Source organism: Sylvia atricapilla, chromosome 13 (genome assembly GCF_009819655.1).
Source record: "Sylvia atricapilla isolate bSylAtr1 chromosome 13, bSylAtr1.pri, whole genome shotgun sequence".
Taxonomy (NCBI): domain Eukaryota; kingdom Metazoa; phylum Chordata; class Aves; order Passeriformes; family Sylviidae; genus Sylvia; species Sylvia atricapilla.
The window spans coordinates 12,838,223-12,856,225 of record NC_089152.1 but is presented as its reverse complement, the minus strand read 5'-3'; the positions used below and the strand labels follow the sequence as shown (position 1 = coordinate 12,856,225).

Sequence of the window (18,003 nt, the reverse complement as noted above, 5' to 3'; positions counted from 1 at the left end):
AGTTTCCAAGCCAATATTTTTTGTAAAAAACATATAATTTAGCTGCTTGAAGGATTCTAACAAGATGGCTTTAAAGCATATTTCAAATTTTTATGAACAAAGACTTCAAGGAAATTAGTCTCTAAAAAATGAACAAATTGACTACATAAATATATTTCTCTGCAAAACCACAAACTTGTCTAGTTTTCAGGCTTTATAGATAAGGTTTCAGGGATTAGTAACTACTATAAAGAGTATTTATGTGTAGCAAATTAATTACATCACAACCAGCTGGTTTGACTGACATACATTCTATTGCTCTACAGTTTATTAAACAGAAACGGTTGAGACTAAGCATATGGCATTTGTGTTTGGAAAAGCTGCAAATTTTCCCATCAAAACTCAGCTGTTATTTTCAACCATTGTGACATAATTCCATATTATTTCCAATAATTACCTACCAATCTTTCCAGACACTACCAGCTGCCATCTATTTCTTCCAGAACTGCTCTTTCAGAAAACCTGCTATTTCCAAACTTGCAGTCATATAATTGGGAAGGGTAATTGGGAACACAAAACTGAGCAGAGCTACAGGAAGGAAAGCTGCAGTAAGGAATGATATGGATGGGGTATGAATTGGTATTTCTCCCTCTGAATCACTGTGGAAATGTTACACTGAATGATGCACCTTTGTTTTGGGTAAAAGTAGAAGTTAATGTTCAATGCACCTGATCCCAGTGCAATTTCCCCACAATACAGGGGTGGTTGCTATGCCACAGCCTCTCTCAGTGTGGTATTATTCTTCAATTTAGATTTAATCAATATACCACTGAAAGAAATTTGAAACCTCTGATTGTATGAATGCTAACAGCGTACAGGCCACAAATGAAGAAAAAAATTTGACCCAAAGTTCATCACTGCTTTAGAAGGCAACATTACATTCTACTAGAATCTCATCCCAGGATTCTTGTACGTTGCTAAAGGCACTGGAAGTCACTAGTTATTAACTGAAATAGACAGTAGAACACAACTAATTGATAATTATGTATAATTTACATTGATTTTTATAATGTGAAATACTACTGACCTTTCTGGAAGGGCTCTTTGTGTCAAGATGAATATAATAAACAAAAACTTGAAAAATTGTCATTACCTCCTTTCTGGATTACATTTATCTCTAACACTCCTTCTAATTCTCCTTTAAAAATACATATATTGTATCTTTTACAACAGACTTCTAGACTGTCAACCTTTTCTCTGCATTTACTTGGAAATTTTCATCAAAATATCTTTGGACAATTCACAAACATAATGGACTGCACCTGGAACATCTCTGTGGGGTGATGAAGCTGTGCAAATGGAAAATTGAAGGAAAAAGAGACGAAGTACACTTATTAAGGCAACATGCATAAATTAAGAAAGGCTGTGTAGATCTTCAAAAATTTCTTTACTATGGAGTCATGTTTCCTCCCTGAACAGAGGAGCTACTGGAGAGGGTCCAGTGGAGGCCACAAAGATGATGAGGGGTCTGGAGAATCTCTTATGAGGAGGCACTCAGGAGGGGACCTGGGCCTCTTTAATCTGGAGAAGAAAAGACTCAGAGGGTTTTCCTTAATGCATATAAATATCTCCACTGAGAGTGCCAAGAGGATGGTTGCCAGACTCTTGCCAACCCTAGCAATTCTGTGGTTCTGTTACAGAGATCAGGGAAGGAAGACAGACTCTCTTATTCTGAATTGTGAGGAAAAATGGATTAGTTGCTCTTTTTGTGTCTTCTTGCCTGCAGTGGAAGTGGCTAATCAATCCTTGACTTAATGCAGTGCACTGTAAAAGCTGATGTGACATTGCCCTTTACATTCAATGAGAAGCTCTCAAAGCAAGAGGCCATTTGCTCAGTGCTCTGCTTTGCCTGACATTTCACAGCAGGTGCAGGAGAGTTCAGGGTTACCTGCTTGGTGCTGGAAAACAGATGTACATGGTTCCCTGGCAGAGGTAAATGTCTCGTGGGAACTTCAAGAGCATCAAATACCAGTATCATATTCTACTTAAGAGATGCAACATGTAAGATCATTAGGGATGTATGAACCTGCTGCAAACTACCCTATCTTCTACTCTGAACAGTGCATTTGCTATTTTTTACCCACTGTGTGACATTGCCTAAATGTTTCAGATTACTTAGGCAAATTAACTTCTGTATCTTATTAACATTACTCAGTTGCTTTTTTTTACTGATTATTTGTAGTCCTTATTACTCCTATTTGTCTCATCAATTAATCACTACTTCCAAAGTCAAATACTTCCACAAAAGTTCCAGAAAAGTGGATGGGTTATCACCAAAAGGGCAATGCAAGATGTGCAGCTTGATTATGCATAAACTTGCTCTGTTTTGCTTGCTGCCAAGGAAAGAAAAATGCCAGGAATACAAGTGAATGAATAAGATCAACCTCAGTATAAATTTCACTCCTCAGTATCGAATCAGACTGAAATTCACATACTGTGATACTAAACAGATAACACTCAAAGAACAAACATTTGGAGACAAAATTCTGTCTTTGAATACACATGGCTACTTTTGAAGGAAATAAGCACTTGCTTCCAATGAGTGAAATAATCTGAACTTTGCTTTTTTACTGCCAGTGGAATTTTTGCTTTGTATATTTATTGACCACGGAATGTGTAAGGAAATGGAAGCTATGAATGAAGCAAAGGAAATAGTCCTTTCTGACATGAGATAACTAAAGCCTTGGTTCTGAAGAATATGACTGAAATTTCAAATACTTCATATGGATGTTTCAACATCTATTCAAAATAATAAAAAAACAAGTAAGAAAAGTAATAAAAGAAGAAAAGTAATGGTAATATAAGAATCCAATTTATATATATCCATATATATATATATATCTCCATAAAACCTCATCAAATAGGCATGCTTGCATTTTATAAGCAATTAGTAGAATGAAGCACAAACCTGGATGAATATGGGAGGAAGATAAATGTGAGGCAGCACTTAAATAATTACCTGTGTTCTATCCGGCTCTTCCTGCAAAGGCAAAACCAGAAAGATGTTCTCTAATTCTTACCCAGCAAATTGCACTTAAGGCTTACTTAAAGATAATGTGGAAACAAGCAGTTTTAACAGATTTATCCTATTCTCCTGGGAGTGAAGCTGTATCAAATGTTTAGTTTAGACCTAATGCACTAGCCCACAAGAGGAAATTGACCTCAGATTCGATAGAAGAAAAGACACAAGTGAATCTCCATAAGTGGAACAGTCCTGAAAACAAAAGACTGAGTGTTCAACCTAAGAAAACAGAGACTAGGAGAAGAACAGCTGCTGTGTGAGGAAAGCTTTAAAGCAGTGTCTTAGTAAAAAGGGGCAAGATTAAAGATAGCAGAAGTTGCTGGTTATTTTTAACTTTCTTTAACTCAAATATAGCATTCTAGTTGATAAAGAAAGGTTTTTCTTTTCCGGAAAGCTGTTACTAGTTACTGTTTCTCAACGAAAGAAGTCCAAAATATAAGGGGATTCATTGTGTGATTAACTCACAGAATGCAGGAAGAGGTGCAGCACTTAAATTCCACTGCTGCTGTGTGGGAATTACACAGCTCCCCTCACAGAGTTAAGGGGAAGAAATCCCTTGAGAAAACAAAAGGAAGGAAGTTTAACCCAACCAGTAGATGCAGAGCTGCAATGCAATCTTTTAAGGGCCTTTAAAGGACTGTTTGAGGGGACAAAGTCACATTTTTGCTTAGAGATTTTGTCTGTTTGGGGTTTTAATTTTTCTCCCTCAGCCATAAAATTACTTCAAACAAAAGATATAAGTCTAGCTTTTGTAAAAACATGAGATGGAATAATGTGGTATCATCTTAGTGGTAAAGAGTGTAATCAAGTGTGGTAAAGTGGTGTAATGAAGGACAAGAACAAAGAAGCTGCAAAATATTCTTCTAGGTTGAGATACCTACAGACTCTGGAGGAGGCCTTACCTGCCCCTGCTGCTACAGGTGATATACCAGCTGTATACGCATCCAGCTGAACAGAACACTTCCCCCTAAAACTCACTCATCTGTGGAAATGGCAGGGCCACGTGAGCTATAAATAACCTGTAATTATTAATCAATTCAAGGTTCACTTAAAGCGCCCTTTACACTCAGAACCTATCCAGCATACCAGTGGTACCAGTGTAAGCTGACTAAGAAAAAATTGCCTTTGTCACAATAAAACAACGTTCAGGAAGAGTTTATATACAATTTTTTTAAAAATAAGCAATTGCCTGAGTAAGAGCTAATAGTGTTTAAGAACAAGAGCAATAGTCATTGGTTCTAAAAAGAATAAATAATGACAGAGCTATCATTATTAAATATTCATGAAAATATACCCTGCTAGTATTGAGTGACGAGTTTAAGACTGAACAATGAAGTCAGGCATTCACTGATGCACTACATTTTTTCTAGTAAATCTGGCACTATGAATACACCTACAGTCAGACACAGAGAAGCTTGAACTTACTAAGATTACTGTACATTTGTACTGCAGTACTACTCATTGTTCTGATGATGGTTCAATGAGTAAAATCCAAGAAAATGGGTTAGAGAACAAGGAAATTATAGATATAGCAGTCCCAACTGCAAGGTTGTGCCATACCAGAGATCTCTGAGGTAGTTCCAAGCAAGATGACACATTGCTACAGCACAACATGAAGTCATGAAGAAGTATTAACTCAGCCACTGGGAGCAGTTTTGTCCACTTCATCTGTCTTAATTACTGGATCTAATTAACTCCAACAAAATAGTGCCATTTGGCATGGCAATGGTGCTTTTTAGGCAAGCCTGGAGAGCTCAGCTTTGCCCTTGGCAGGCGGATTCTCATTCTCACCAAGCTCAGCCCCTCAGGATGTACAGAGTGTACCTGCTGCTACTTCCATCCTTGTCTGTTATGGTGAATAAAGAATGTTTCTGAATGTTTCTAACTCTCCTCTTTCTCTAATCACAGCAACATTCTATCTTGTCTGCCAAAGGAAGGTTTAACTCCAACTGTAATCTCCTTCACTTTGCCTTTACAAACTCCCTGAGTTGCCATAGAGGACTCTTAATTCCTCAGGTGTCTGAAAAGATAAGCATGGACTACATCTGTTGAAAAGTGCCAACACAAAAATGAGACTGACTAAGATAAAAAGGTTTTATACTTTGATAGGGTTGACATCCTTCATTCTTGTGGATGCTGCCTTCTTGTCCTTTGCAAAACCTCAGTCTCACCTTCTCTCATCTGTGCAGCCTGTCTAAACCAAGACTACATTCCATCTTAAGGGGAACTTTGTACATTATAAATTTGGAGTTAATATAGGCTTGAAATCTGCCACCAAATGGCGTGACCTTTCTCTGGGCAGCATTAGCCCTTTTGGCTTTTTCTATGCTGTCTCCATGCTCAGCATCAATTCCCAGACCTGCCTCTTCTCTTTCAAATCACTGTATCAGTTTCTATCATGGAAGAAGTATCTGTCAGAGAAACAGGAAAATCGTATCTTCTTAAGCACAGAAGACAATATCAAACTTGAAAAGCAAACCTATATTAAATGCATAAAATGGTGGAATGACTACCTCCTTTTCCTATTTTTATAAGGCCTTTAGAATCAGCTCTGCAGGATGGAGACTGTCTATCGCTATATTTACACAGCAGCCAACTAATCTCTGGTCTGATTCTGGTCTTGACTTCTAGCCACTAACAGAATTAGATTATCATAATAACAGCAATTAGGATGTTCTCTTTCTAACAGACTGAATAGTTTCAGACATTTGATCTGACCTATTCAAAAGTTAGAGGTCTGAAAGGTCTGAAAAAAGACATTTCTGAGGACAAATAATTAAAAAAAGATACTTTGCAAATGCATGTCTAATTTCAGCTTATTACTCTCTCATCATCTTTTAACCTTTGCATCTTCATACTTGTAAAGGAAAAGATTTCCTACCATATGAAGTCAGTAACAAATCATATGCACTGTTGGTAAAATTCTCTCTGTTCTCACTTGTTTGCATCATAAATATGGAATAATTGGGGGATCAGACAGTACAAAAATATTACCATCCTGTAAGATTAGATGTTTGTGTAAACTAAATGCCTAACAGTCTATAATGTATCATGCAAACCACTGATGCTTCATGAATAACCTGCAAAGAAGAAAAACACCCCAAAGAGACCAAATCTAATGAAGACAATTCTGAAAGAGAAACAAGTGATACCTTCTTCGTGCAAAATATACACATGAAAATAATCCATCAGACCAGAAAAAAAGAAATATAACTGGTGTGAACTCAATTTGTTGAAAGTTTGCCTAAAACTTTTAACACTATGCAAAGGCTAAACATTTTAATTAACTTAAATTGGAAGAAAATCTAGAATGAAATTATGAACTCAATACCAGATTCTAGGACAGTTTTGTTTCCAAGGCATGTCAGCTTGGCACAGTGTAGCCCTGATCTTGGCAGCTGTGCAGACCTGAACTGTGCTTTGGGATGCCCTTTCTTTCCTCACCAAAAAACCGAGCTGTTCCCCCAATGCCGATTTACTGCCTTGGTACTCACAGAGACATGGTTTGCTCTTCTCTAGCCAAAGGCCACTGCCATGGCAGCTGCTGTCCCCTCTGACTTCTCCATGCCACAGCCTCCTCGCTGGAGTGTCCTGGCAAGGACCAAGGGAGAAGAGAAGGCAGAGGGTGTGTGGTGCTGGCTGGTGCCCCTCACAGGGCTGCTGGCTTGTTCTGCAGGAGGAGGTGGGCAGGGGGCACTGCTGGAGAGCAGCAGATCTGCACTGCACACACCTCCTGAGCAGATCCAGGAGGGATTCAGCTGTACAGGGAGAGAGCCTGAACAGCCATTCTGAACTGCACTCAGGAAAAAGAATGCAAAGGGGATGATCCAGTGTTTGCTGTCTTATTTCCTGAATTTAAGCTGATAGGGGTGGCTGGATGTATTTGTGAATACACAAAGTGGGTAAAACCAGAAACAGGATCTTGGATGAGCTAATCTAATCTTTTTTATCACATGAACAATCCTTTTGCAAACAATGCTGAACCAGTTTATTGCTTCTTGATTGGACGCAGAAAGGAATCAACTTTGTAACACAAAAGATGCTGCTTCAGGAGATTAATACTAAATTGGAGTAGGGGAAGATTGCAATCACAGCCCTGGACACTAGGTATGAACAGATGGTAGCCTATGTTAATAACTTGGAAGGCGAGAGTGGCATAGCAGAATGCAATGCATTTTAATGAACTCCATTAAAACCATGAGGACCAACTGTGAACATATTTAAGAGCTTGTTTCTAATCTTATAGAATTTAAAGAAAAAAAATAATATAGCCCTCAACAGCTGAATTAAACCCAGTTTTCAGAGTTTCTAAAGAAAAAATTGATAATTTGAATCCCAGCAAAGTTGGGTAGAGGATCAGTATACTCATCTATATTTTGTGACTAGATTTACTGAGGTTCCTGTTTAAGAACAAAATCATAGAAGGTGAAATTGTGTATATTTATAATAATTTATACTATATTTTGAAATTAGTATAAATTATTAGTATAAATATTAATCACAATCTCTTTTAATTATTATTTATATGCAGGAAATATTTTGCTAATTATTCTGGGAACAGTTTAGAATTCCTAATGCCAACAATGGCATTTCCTCTCCTCAGAAAGTCAGTATCCACAGCAACACAGAAATGAGACCACATTCAGGGACTGGTCTGGAACATAAAAAGTCAAATGCCTTCTACATCTCTCTGTGCAGAATAAGGATTAATATTAACATTAATATTTATTTTAAAGTCCTGATTCAGTCCAAACATCCACACTTCATATATTATATAATTAACTCTTTCTTAAGAGCTTCTTGTTCTATTCTTTACAACAAAGAAGCAAACCACAGACTGATCCAAAGCTGTGTTTTGAGTGATCAGTGTGCTCTAATGAACAAACAGAGTGAGTGATGTTGTGTGAATTATTTTGGCGCAGTGCAGAATGTTTACAGTTTGATGACTAAAGCACTACAAGCTCTGGGTGCTCAGGGACTACAAGTCTGTGTGCAGAGTGTAACTCCACACCCAAGATTATGAAGTCATGGCAGTTGGGGGCCATTAGAAATCCTCAGAAATCTGTGCTATCTGTAAGGGAATCACAACACTGAGTTACAGAACAGCAATTTTCTGATAGCTCTTCCTGACGGACAGCCTCTCCAGATAGGTTGTTTCAGTGGTGGAACCAGCAATGTGCTTTAATCTAAAACAGTGGCTTTCACTTGATCTTCATGTTTCTCAGCTCTTGGAAGCTTTTGCCTTCACTGATCACTCTTAGGGGATGATTTGCCTAACACCCCTTCTCAAACTTGTACTTCTGATTCACTCTGACATGACTACAGAACAGCACTTTGAAACAGTAGTTTGAACATCTCTTCTCCTACCCACATCTAAGATGTCTCATGTCTTCTGTTGTCGTTGTACAGATTTTAATTACCTTCCTTCCTCCTCTTTTTCCTCTGCTGTGCTTAGGACAAAAATTCCACAATCAAATAACGCAATTAACAAAATAAAGTAACACAACAGCAGATGAACAAAAGAGTTCTTCCATCAACAGCTCTTCTAGCCACTCATCTTTTCTCTTTCTTTCTCATCATAAAAATCTGCCAGGTCATCAAAGCACCACTGCACTGATATTATTGCATTAGACATTCTGGAGAGAAAAATATAGAAATGTGTCTTCAAATATTTGGGCCTTTTAATCCTTTATGCCTGTTGAACTGTGTTGTTTTTTAAATCTAACCTCATATGTTCCTTCTTGCTCTTTGCAGACTTGCTCTGTAATTAGTAGCAGACTTGAATAAAGACAATGCCAGTTATGCCAGGTATTTTTACTTGGTTTGCTGCAATAACCATATTTTATTGTGCTTGAAGCCATTAGTTAGAGACAATCTGCTATATAGAAAAACCCTGTGTATTTGAACAATGGCTAACCACAATATCTTAAGAGATAAAATGAAACTGCATTTGATTCTGCTGAAACTAGAATGAACACATCCTGCCTTTCGAACACAAAAAGATTTAATTACAAGTCTGTGCTTTCTCCATAATTTCATTCCGCAAATGTTCCTTATGGGCAAGTTAACAATTTTCAGCTAGTGAGAAAAATTGGAGTGTCTACAATGCTCTCTAGCAAGCACATGTGTATTTCTTTGGACACTGAAGATTTTTATCAGATCTTAGAAACAACATTTCAAGCCACAATTCTCTTCTGTTCTTCTTTCACAGATACCTTCATATTTTCACAGTGCAATGATTTGATCCCTTATAACCCTTCTTTTTCACTAACTTACGAAGCATCTGAAACAAGTACACCAGAAAGCTTTAAACACACACAGAAATCTGATGCCAGGTATCACTTGCAGTAAAAATCAGTCTTGGTGAACTCACTAGTGTAATTAATAGTTTGTTCTAATTACCTTCTAGAGCATATTTCATGTCCTGGGCAAACAGAGTCCACATGATTTCAGCACTGATTTTTCCCATGTTCAGCTCTTGAGGGAACCTGCAATCAATCACATCACGTCAGTTCACCTGCTGCTAGGAATGACGCTTGCAGCTGCACAACAAAAAGGCAAACATTTCCACAAAATAATTCCCCTATTATTCACTTATGGTATTTTATGCTTTATAACAATTATATAAACCATCCAGCCTTCAAATAAAAACTTCCCTTATATGACATTTTAAATCAAGAAACATTCATCTATCTTGCAGATGATCCTTCACATTTAGATAAATTAGACATCTTATGAAGAACATGAAACAGTTGGCTCAGATGTTTAGCAGCCACAGGTTTTCCTTTATTCCTCTGTGACACTGGAAAAGAGTGAAGCTATCTCTGAAGGTATATTAGTTTATATTTATATCATAGAATCCAATTCACTGAAGACTTCCACCTGGAAGTATGAAAAAAAATAATAAAGAATATAACAAGTAGTGAAATGCAGATTTTGATTCAAAATTTTAGTTTTGTTCTCATGCTTCATGTCATCTTTGAGAAACAGTCCTTTTCAGATACTTTCTCTTGTTATCAATTAAGTATTTATACACAAATTTTTCACGGCTCCCAGCTGCTTCTTATTCAATGCAAAAGAAAGGCCTTAATCTTTGAGTTACCATTTTCACTGCTAGCAGCTAGCAAAAGCTGGCATTTTAGGGAGCAACACCGTGTTTTATGTCACATTTTTTGTCTTAGAAAAAGGACTGTTTTTAATGCAGGTGTGGAACTGACATTAATAGAGCCACTCAGGACACAGAAGCAGAGCCAGACAGGATCAGGCAGAAGAAGAGCAGAAAGTAGAACACAGAATCCCCCAGTGCGGTTAAGTAGTTGTTTATAGCACAGGGGTGCAGTGGGAGCCACACAAATACACACAAAGTTCACCAGGAATACATAAAATAAGGGAATATATTAATGAGGACACAAACAGAGCTGTGTGGCTTTTGTGTTGGCTTTATACTAGCAGAGAATTGGATCCAAAGTATTTTGACCTTTTAGTAAACCACTTATCAAATTCAGAAAATATTCTGTAATAATTTCTGTAAAAATGTAAGAGTTTATAAAGGTCTTGTTGACGTAGAAAGAATGAGAATTATGTGCAACTTTAACGTGGCAGCAGTATGCTGTAAGTAATGTATTCATTTTAGAGACCTATTTGACCCTGATCATATCTGCAAAGAAAAAGTACTTAAACAGCTCATTAGCTCTGCCACTTTAATAAGAACCAGTTGCTGGCTCAGTTCACTGAGCTATCTTTATGCTAATGACTGCTCAATTAAAGAACTTCAAATTAATTCTGTTAATATAAAATTAATTTCTGTTCAAATGCTGAAATGTATTTCGGCTGTCTTAATTTCTTTACCTCCAGTCCACTTTGAGTTCTCTCTTAGCACCATACTTGAACTTTGACAGTGTCGCTCTGAGTATTTAACAGCTGATTTAATATTGACACTGTCTTTTGAGCATATTGCAAGGCTGGCCATAAGGCAAAGCTGGGTCTGATAAAAGTGCACTTGTTGATCAGTGATAAATAGATTTGTCTATGCATATTAACTTGTGAAAGCACATGCACAGACAAACTGCAATTATCAATGTTGTTTAAATTAGTTCAACACATCCCACCTGGCTTTAGTTAGGTGAAGTCTAAAATTGATGACATTTTTTATACTTCTAACAGACTGGCGGGCACTGCACAGCTGCCAGTCACGGGCATGAGGGAACTACCAGAGGTATCCTTGCAATTTACTATATGTGAGAAGCTGACATAGCTAATTCACAACAGAAGCACAGAACACATTCCTCATGCTAAAGACAAATGGTAACACAAGAACCTGTCTTATTAAAGACAAGGGATAATCAAAGGTCAAATACTAAAGCATCTATATAAGTATGGGATTTTGCATTATTTGTATTTTATCACCTTATTTTTAGGTAAGAAAACTTTTCCAAACTACTTCAGATTTTGATCCCTAGGGTGCAAAATATCAGAGAAATTTCCCATGCAAATCTCTACACATTACATTTTCTAATCTTTGCAAAAGCCATGTATTGTCACATTTCTCAGTGAAGCAAAAATACAACCAGCAGAGTGCTCTGTCACTCATTTAGCCTGCAGTTGCTACAGTTCTTTCTGGCCCACAGTGAAATTTCTATGTCATTCTTGGAACTATATAAATTCTCAGTTTTTCCAGACAAGTTACGTTGCACATACATGACCATATCCATGTATTTCCAAAAATACTAAATTGCATATACAAGACAGCCACTTATGTCTTTTCTCTATTGATTTTAATTAAGCAAAAAATCAGTGAAAACAGTTCTTATTGGCTAATTCTAATGAAGGGCTATATATAAAACCACAGATCAATGAAAGGAAATTGAACTCAGGAAATTAAAACAAAATGAAAAGAATCAGTGTATAAGCAAAACATATAACCTCCCAAAGCACCCTAGACAGTACTATGTCTAGTTTGATCCTAAAGTTAGAAAATCCTATCATGACAATTAAAAATGCTTTTTCTTAACTTCTGCTGCCAAATCTCCACATTGCTACATCTTGAGAATATCAAAGTCTCTGAACCTGAGATGTACTTTCTCAGAATAGCTCATTTTCCATACTTGGTGGCTTCATTCTCATCCAGGTGCTAAATCTCACCAGTCCCAGGGGGTGAATATGTTCAGTTTTGTGCTGTGCATACAGCAAGAGGATAGATCATATCATCTGTGGAGTGCTGGCCACAGCCATGGCTTCACTAACACTTCAGACAAAAGTTCTATTTGATTTTGGTAATTACGTATTCTATTTAAACTGTGAGCAAAGAGCTCATTTATTCTTACATTTTGTGCTCTATCCAAAGCTTTATTTTTAACACTCCTTTCCCTAAAGAAAAAATAATGAGGAAGACAGTGTATATAGTCTATACAACTAATCGGGTCTGTCAGTGTTACATTGTTACATGAGAAGCTACAGTGGGTAGAGTGAAAGAATGAGAACAGCTTTGTTACACAGGATAAAGTTCACAAGTTCAATGAAAGAAGTGATATTCCTATGTTTCCACTGAATAAAGTGTAATTGATGATGGGGAATATCACTGATCAAGACACAAAACCTATCAGATAGACTTTCCATCATGAAAGAAATGTTCTATAGGCTGACACAGTCCAATTCATGATACAGGGTTCACTTCCATAATTTTATTTTTCACTGACTTATGTTTCATAACACACTGACATGGAGGTTACAATGATGGTGTTTCTACAATCTATGTTCCTATCCCCCAACTTTACAGAATTATTAAACATCTTGGCTCCTGAAGCATGAGAATATCTGGTCCTGCAGATTTCATGTGAAAGTCCTTTCCATACTGTGTGGAACACAGTGTGATCACAGAGAAAACAGATCTGAACATTGCAATGATCTAAGGATCAGTAAAGAACAAATTTCAACGTCCCACTAGGGCTTTCTTGTTCCTTAAATTTATACTACAGTGACAACTTGACTATTCTGAGTTATACGCGCAAAAAAACCCCCCAAAACCAAAAAACCCCACAAAAAAAACCAGAGGCCTGAAGTTTAGATCTTACTTTCAAAATACAGGAGCATACTTGAGCTGAAGATTTTGTTCTTGATTTGATGCTCTTTTTATTAGAATAGATATTTTATTTGACAGCAATTTCTCCTGTCTCGCAGCACATATGATGCATATTAAAATTGCCAGAAAGCCCTGGATTTGCCTGTGAATCAGGTTTCAAACACATTTTACATTGTTTAACTACTAGAATGAGGATTTTACAACTTAAATACTAGGCCATGTTTTTCCCTTAAACTTGTCAAGTTTCTCATGTCGTGTGAGAACTGCAGGTTGCCCCCACACTCCCACTGGGTGGCCTGCTATGGTCTGTCAGTGGCTGCAATCCTTGCTGAGGCCACCATGTCATGTTTCATCTGGATTCATAACCTGACACAGTTCAAACTACTCCATCACAGCGTAATTCTTGCCTCTAAGGCAGATATAAAAATAGGGTTTCCAAAACTGGTTGAGGAGTAGAATTCTGAGCAATATTATACAATTGTGAAAACTTTAATCAGAATGCTCTCCTGGGGATCTTTGGTTACCTCATTTCTAAAATAAGATTCAAATGGATCCCGGCCTGAATACTCCACTGAGACACTGCATGGCCATATATTTCTAATAAGGAGTCATATTTTTGCAGTATTCTTGTGTATTCAACTTGTATTTCCCATTCATCCATTTTAACCCATTTTCTTTTCTGGGATGAGCAGGGGAGAAGAAGCTGTGTCATTTTTTTCTCAACAGTTTTTACATGCTGCTTTTGTGTTAGGATAAGCTTTCCTTTTTTAAAAATGTATCTAAAGCAACTCTGAACAGTTTTCAAGATTTTTCCACCCACAGCCTCTTCATCTTTTACTTCTGATGTCTTCTACTTCTAAAAGACATGTTATTCCCTGTATTCACTCTTTCACTTACAAAACAACAGCAAAAACCAGAGAGAAGTCAGAGACACAAGCTCTCTGCCCTAATCTGTCCCAATTCCGTCCACTCCTGATTCTCTTTACACATCTTACACAATCATTCATCTGTACTTTAGGGAACCTACTAATCCCCTTAGAAGAATTCTGTTCTTTATGCCTTTACTTTCTCTCTCACAGTTGCATAAAAAAACAGCTAGGACAATTTTTAGGATAATTAACATGCAATTACATTTGTTCAATTTCAACGAAGAGACTGAAATGAATCACCTACATGAATTTGTCTCAATTAGATATTTTACAATGACTGTATTATTTATACAGCCTGTGAGACAAAAGGTTGAGCTTTCATTAATGGCAAAATTCGACACTATGTCCTAAAAATGGAATAAACAGGAAAGGTGTTTTCCTTCCTCTTTAGGGTAAGAACTTATTCCTTAATAAGGTCAGTGCAACAGATGATTGAACAAAGAAATGCTTATTATCCAAGACTGACACAATACTTTATTTATTTCAAGTAAAGGAAGGAATCAGAAGTCAATGAAATATCTTTCAGCTTCTGGTTATCACCAGGAGGTTTGTTCATCACTTATACTGTGGGGCCATAAGTAGAACGGTACCTTTTATCAACAGACAAGCACATCTCAATGTACAAAGTGCCTTCTAGTATCTACCCTATTTTGGTGGAAAAAATACAGATTGTTTCTGCTCCCCTTTAGAACATTCAATTAAATGAAATTGCAGGAACCTCTATTAATTGTTTAGTCATAATACAGATGTAGGTTTCAATGTTAACTTTTGCATAAGTCATCACAGTCAGACTATGCCCAGATTTTCTGCAATCTCTCTGTAAAATGGCTCCAAAGAGCTAAAACATTTCCCCAGGGCCTCATCACGTCACATTTCAATTAGTGCAAGGCCTGTTTCTCCAGCTGTAATATGTGAAACATGTTCCTTTGCACTCTTTCTATATATTTCATGTTCAAACTCCAGCACTGCCTTCTTTTTCTGTGTTTATCGATTGTTTCTCTCCTTTCTACTCATGTATCAACCTTAAGTTATTTGACTTGTCTTGGTTATTGATTTTACCTCCCTCATCTGCTATATCATCAATTCTGAGAAGTCAACTTTCATCTCCAGGATGCTCTCCACTTTATACCTTTTCAAATCAGTCTGGCCGGATCATTATAAATTCAAAGAGGGTCTTTTTATGAAGTTCATTTGTTTTTACAATTACATGCCTAAAACTATACCTAAAATAGTTTCAGCGTGATTTGAACACCATGTGTGCCACAATACTCTCATACCATCAACACCACTGCACTGAAAATTTCCTTCACTGAAATGTCACTGACTTTTCTCTTCTATCCATTTATCTCTCTTGTGAATATTTTGCTACCTAAAGTTTGGAGATGACTCATACACCACCTGTCTTTAATGCTCCTAAACCAAAAAATTGCCATTCTCAGAGCACTAAGTTTTTAATCAAACTATGTCAATGCTACATTCTGTATAAAAATCTCTACCTAGATTCTATTTAAAATACAACTTCTGATTCAGCAATATTTCTTATCTTTATTTTGATAAATCCATGATTTTTAATTTTTCAGTGAAAGTAATTACTTACTGGTTCAAGATTGGTGTATATGCTGTTTTATCTTCATCTATAATGGTGACCATCAGAGTAATCAGCTGTGCCCAGAAATCCAAATTCTTTGTTGTTGGTCCCTGTTCTTCTTTAGGAACTTCCTGTTTCTTACTCTGTCAAAATAAGATTGAATATATTTTTATTAGAGAAAATATTAGAAATTTTGGACCAAGACTGACTAACCAACAGAACAGAATTTATGAAAAACTACTTGGCTGTGCACAAATATAAAGAACCATAGTGAAAGGACTGTCATGTCAGCAAAGGGGATCAATACAGACTTGGTTTTTAGTGCACACTCACACTGTAATTAGATACATTATTAAATTCTTTGCTGTGCTGAGACTCAGCACAGGCACAATCGCCTGTCGAGGCAGAACTTTTATACCCAACACAATAAAGACTGAAAAAATCAATCCTGAGGAGTGCTTAATGTTTTGGTTTGAATTATAAGCTGAAGGTATTAGGCCTAACAGCTGCTTATGATGTATAGTCTAAATGAAGAAGTAGTTGAATTTCCCTTTATTTTATTGAGAATTTTACATTCTTTAATTTCATTAAAATGTGCATTTACAGATAGACTTTGTCTCTACAGGTCTTATTTATGAACTCTTAGTCTATGATTTCCAGGCAAAAATATTTTGCATTTCTTTGCTTGGCAGAAGGATCAGATTCCTCATCAATGTCCAATAAATAACTTCATTCTAGGGGACCCAAATATGAAAAGAAATATTTTTAATTCTATATGGACACATACACGAAAAATTTCTGCAAACAGAGCTATGTCTGCATATGCTAGATCTACACATGTGCTTCTACACTGCTGTTTGAGATTGAAAGGGGTCTCAGCTAGGAAGTCAGAAAATAAACATGCCTGTGACCCTGCAAGTTTAAACATATATTCCCTGTATTTCTCATTCCTAGTCAAACTAAGACCACTTCAATGGGCCTGGTACCTTTTTGAATATGCCTAGCACACTGAATTAATTAAAAGTTATTTTAACCTCAATTAACTTTTATCTATGAATAGCATTTAGAATGGCAAGAAGGGAATCTCAACACCACCTATTTGAAACTGTTTTTGTGGCCACTGTGGAATATTTTAGACAAGTATAATTAATCACACTGCTACATGCTCAGTTGAACTACAAGGCTACCACCTCAGTGTCTAAAGCAACAGAAATAAAGCTCAGAAGCAGGTCAAAGGATGGTGGGTCTGGTGTCACCAACAATTAACAACTGTGCATGCAAATGAGAGAGCTTTTCAAAACAAAAATGAACATTGGAGCATTAATGTCACTCATAAGGGTTTCCCTGGAACACATTATATTTTTACTAAAAAGGCCTTGTTTCTATATCAAAGATGCATGTCTAATAGACCATTTTTCCCCTCAGAAGTTTGTTAAATGAAACCAACTGAAAGGCAGCTGTAGAAGAAAAAGCCACCTCATATGTAGCTCAGCATGTTATCCAAGAACTATATTTCACAGCAAGTGACATGTAGCTGAGACAGCTTTTCATGGCTGTGAATGTGAATCACAGAACGCAAAATTCTGTTCTTTAACACAGATAGCAAAAAGTAACTAATTTACAAAGTAAGAGTTGCACAAAGAGATCCTTTCTACAAAGTTTTTCTGGAAAAGAAATCTCTTTAAAATCTGTATGACCTTTTCAAAAGTCCCAGAGAAGGTATTTTTGAAATAGTCTCACATTACAGATGTAGTTTTATGCCCTGAAATGAAAGTGCATACTCTGCCCATCCTTACCTGTTATTTCCATTCTTTACCCTAAAATCCACTTAGTGTGTTAGAGATACTCAGAATCATTCAAGCTCTTTTTACCTTATTTATATATATAATAGTCAGTGCTATTATTTGCTTTATGTACAACAGATGCCTTTGTAGAAGCATTATAGAATTATGGAATACTCGGAGCTGGAAGGGGCCCACAAGGACCAGAGTCCAACACCTGGATTCCTGCACAGGGCAATGTCCAAAACCACACTGTGTGTTTGACAGTATTGCCCAAACGCTCCCCCAGCTCTGGCAGGCTTGGTGCAGTGCTATTATAATGAGGTAAAACAGTGGTGGAAATTTGATTTCAATCCAGATTTTTTTTTCACTCTCATTATACCTATTTGAAAGAAACTGTCAGTGTAAAAGCATGAACTAAACAGCTGATATACCTAATTAGTGCCACACTGGTACAAATACAGTGAGAAGATAAAGGAGACCATAAATGCCACTAACTATTGTAGAGGATGATAACAATGAGAATTTTTTAAAAATACAACTGAGAAGATCAAACGGAACAAAAA

At 36.7% G+C, this 18,003-nt stretch overlaps 1 protein-coding gene across 2 annotated transcripts in view; it reads right to left on the bottom strand.

Annotated features, from left to right (window-relative positions):
* Positions 1–18,003, bottom strand: part of UNC13C (unc-13 homolog C) — a 125,976-nt gene that overhangs the window by 40,153 nt on the left and 67,820 nt on the right. For both annotated transcript variants that reach the window (XM_066328460.1, XM_066328461.1), the window contains exons 16-17: positions 15,666–15,799; positions 9,464–9,549 (exon numbers count right to left, since the gene is read on the bottom strand). In XM_066328460.1, coding sequence (XP_066184557.1) covers positions 9,464–9,549; positions 15,666–15,799 — 220 coding nt within the window. The remainder of the gene's footprint in view (positions 1–9,463; positions 9,550–15,665; positions 15,800–18,003) is intronic.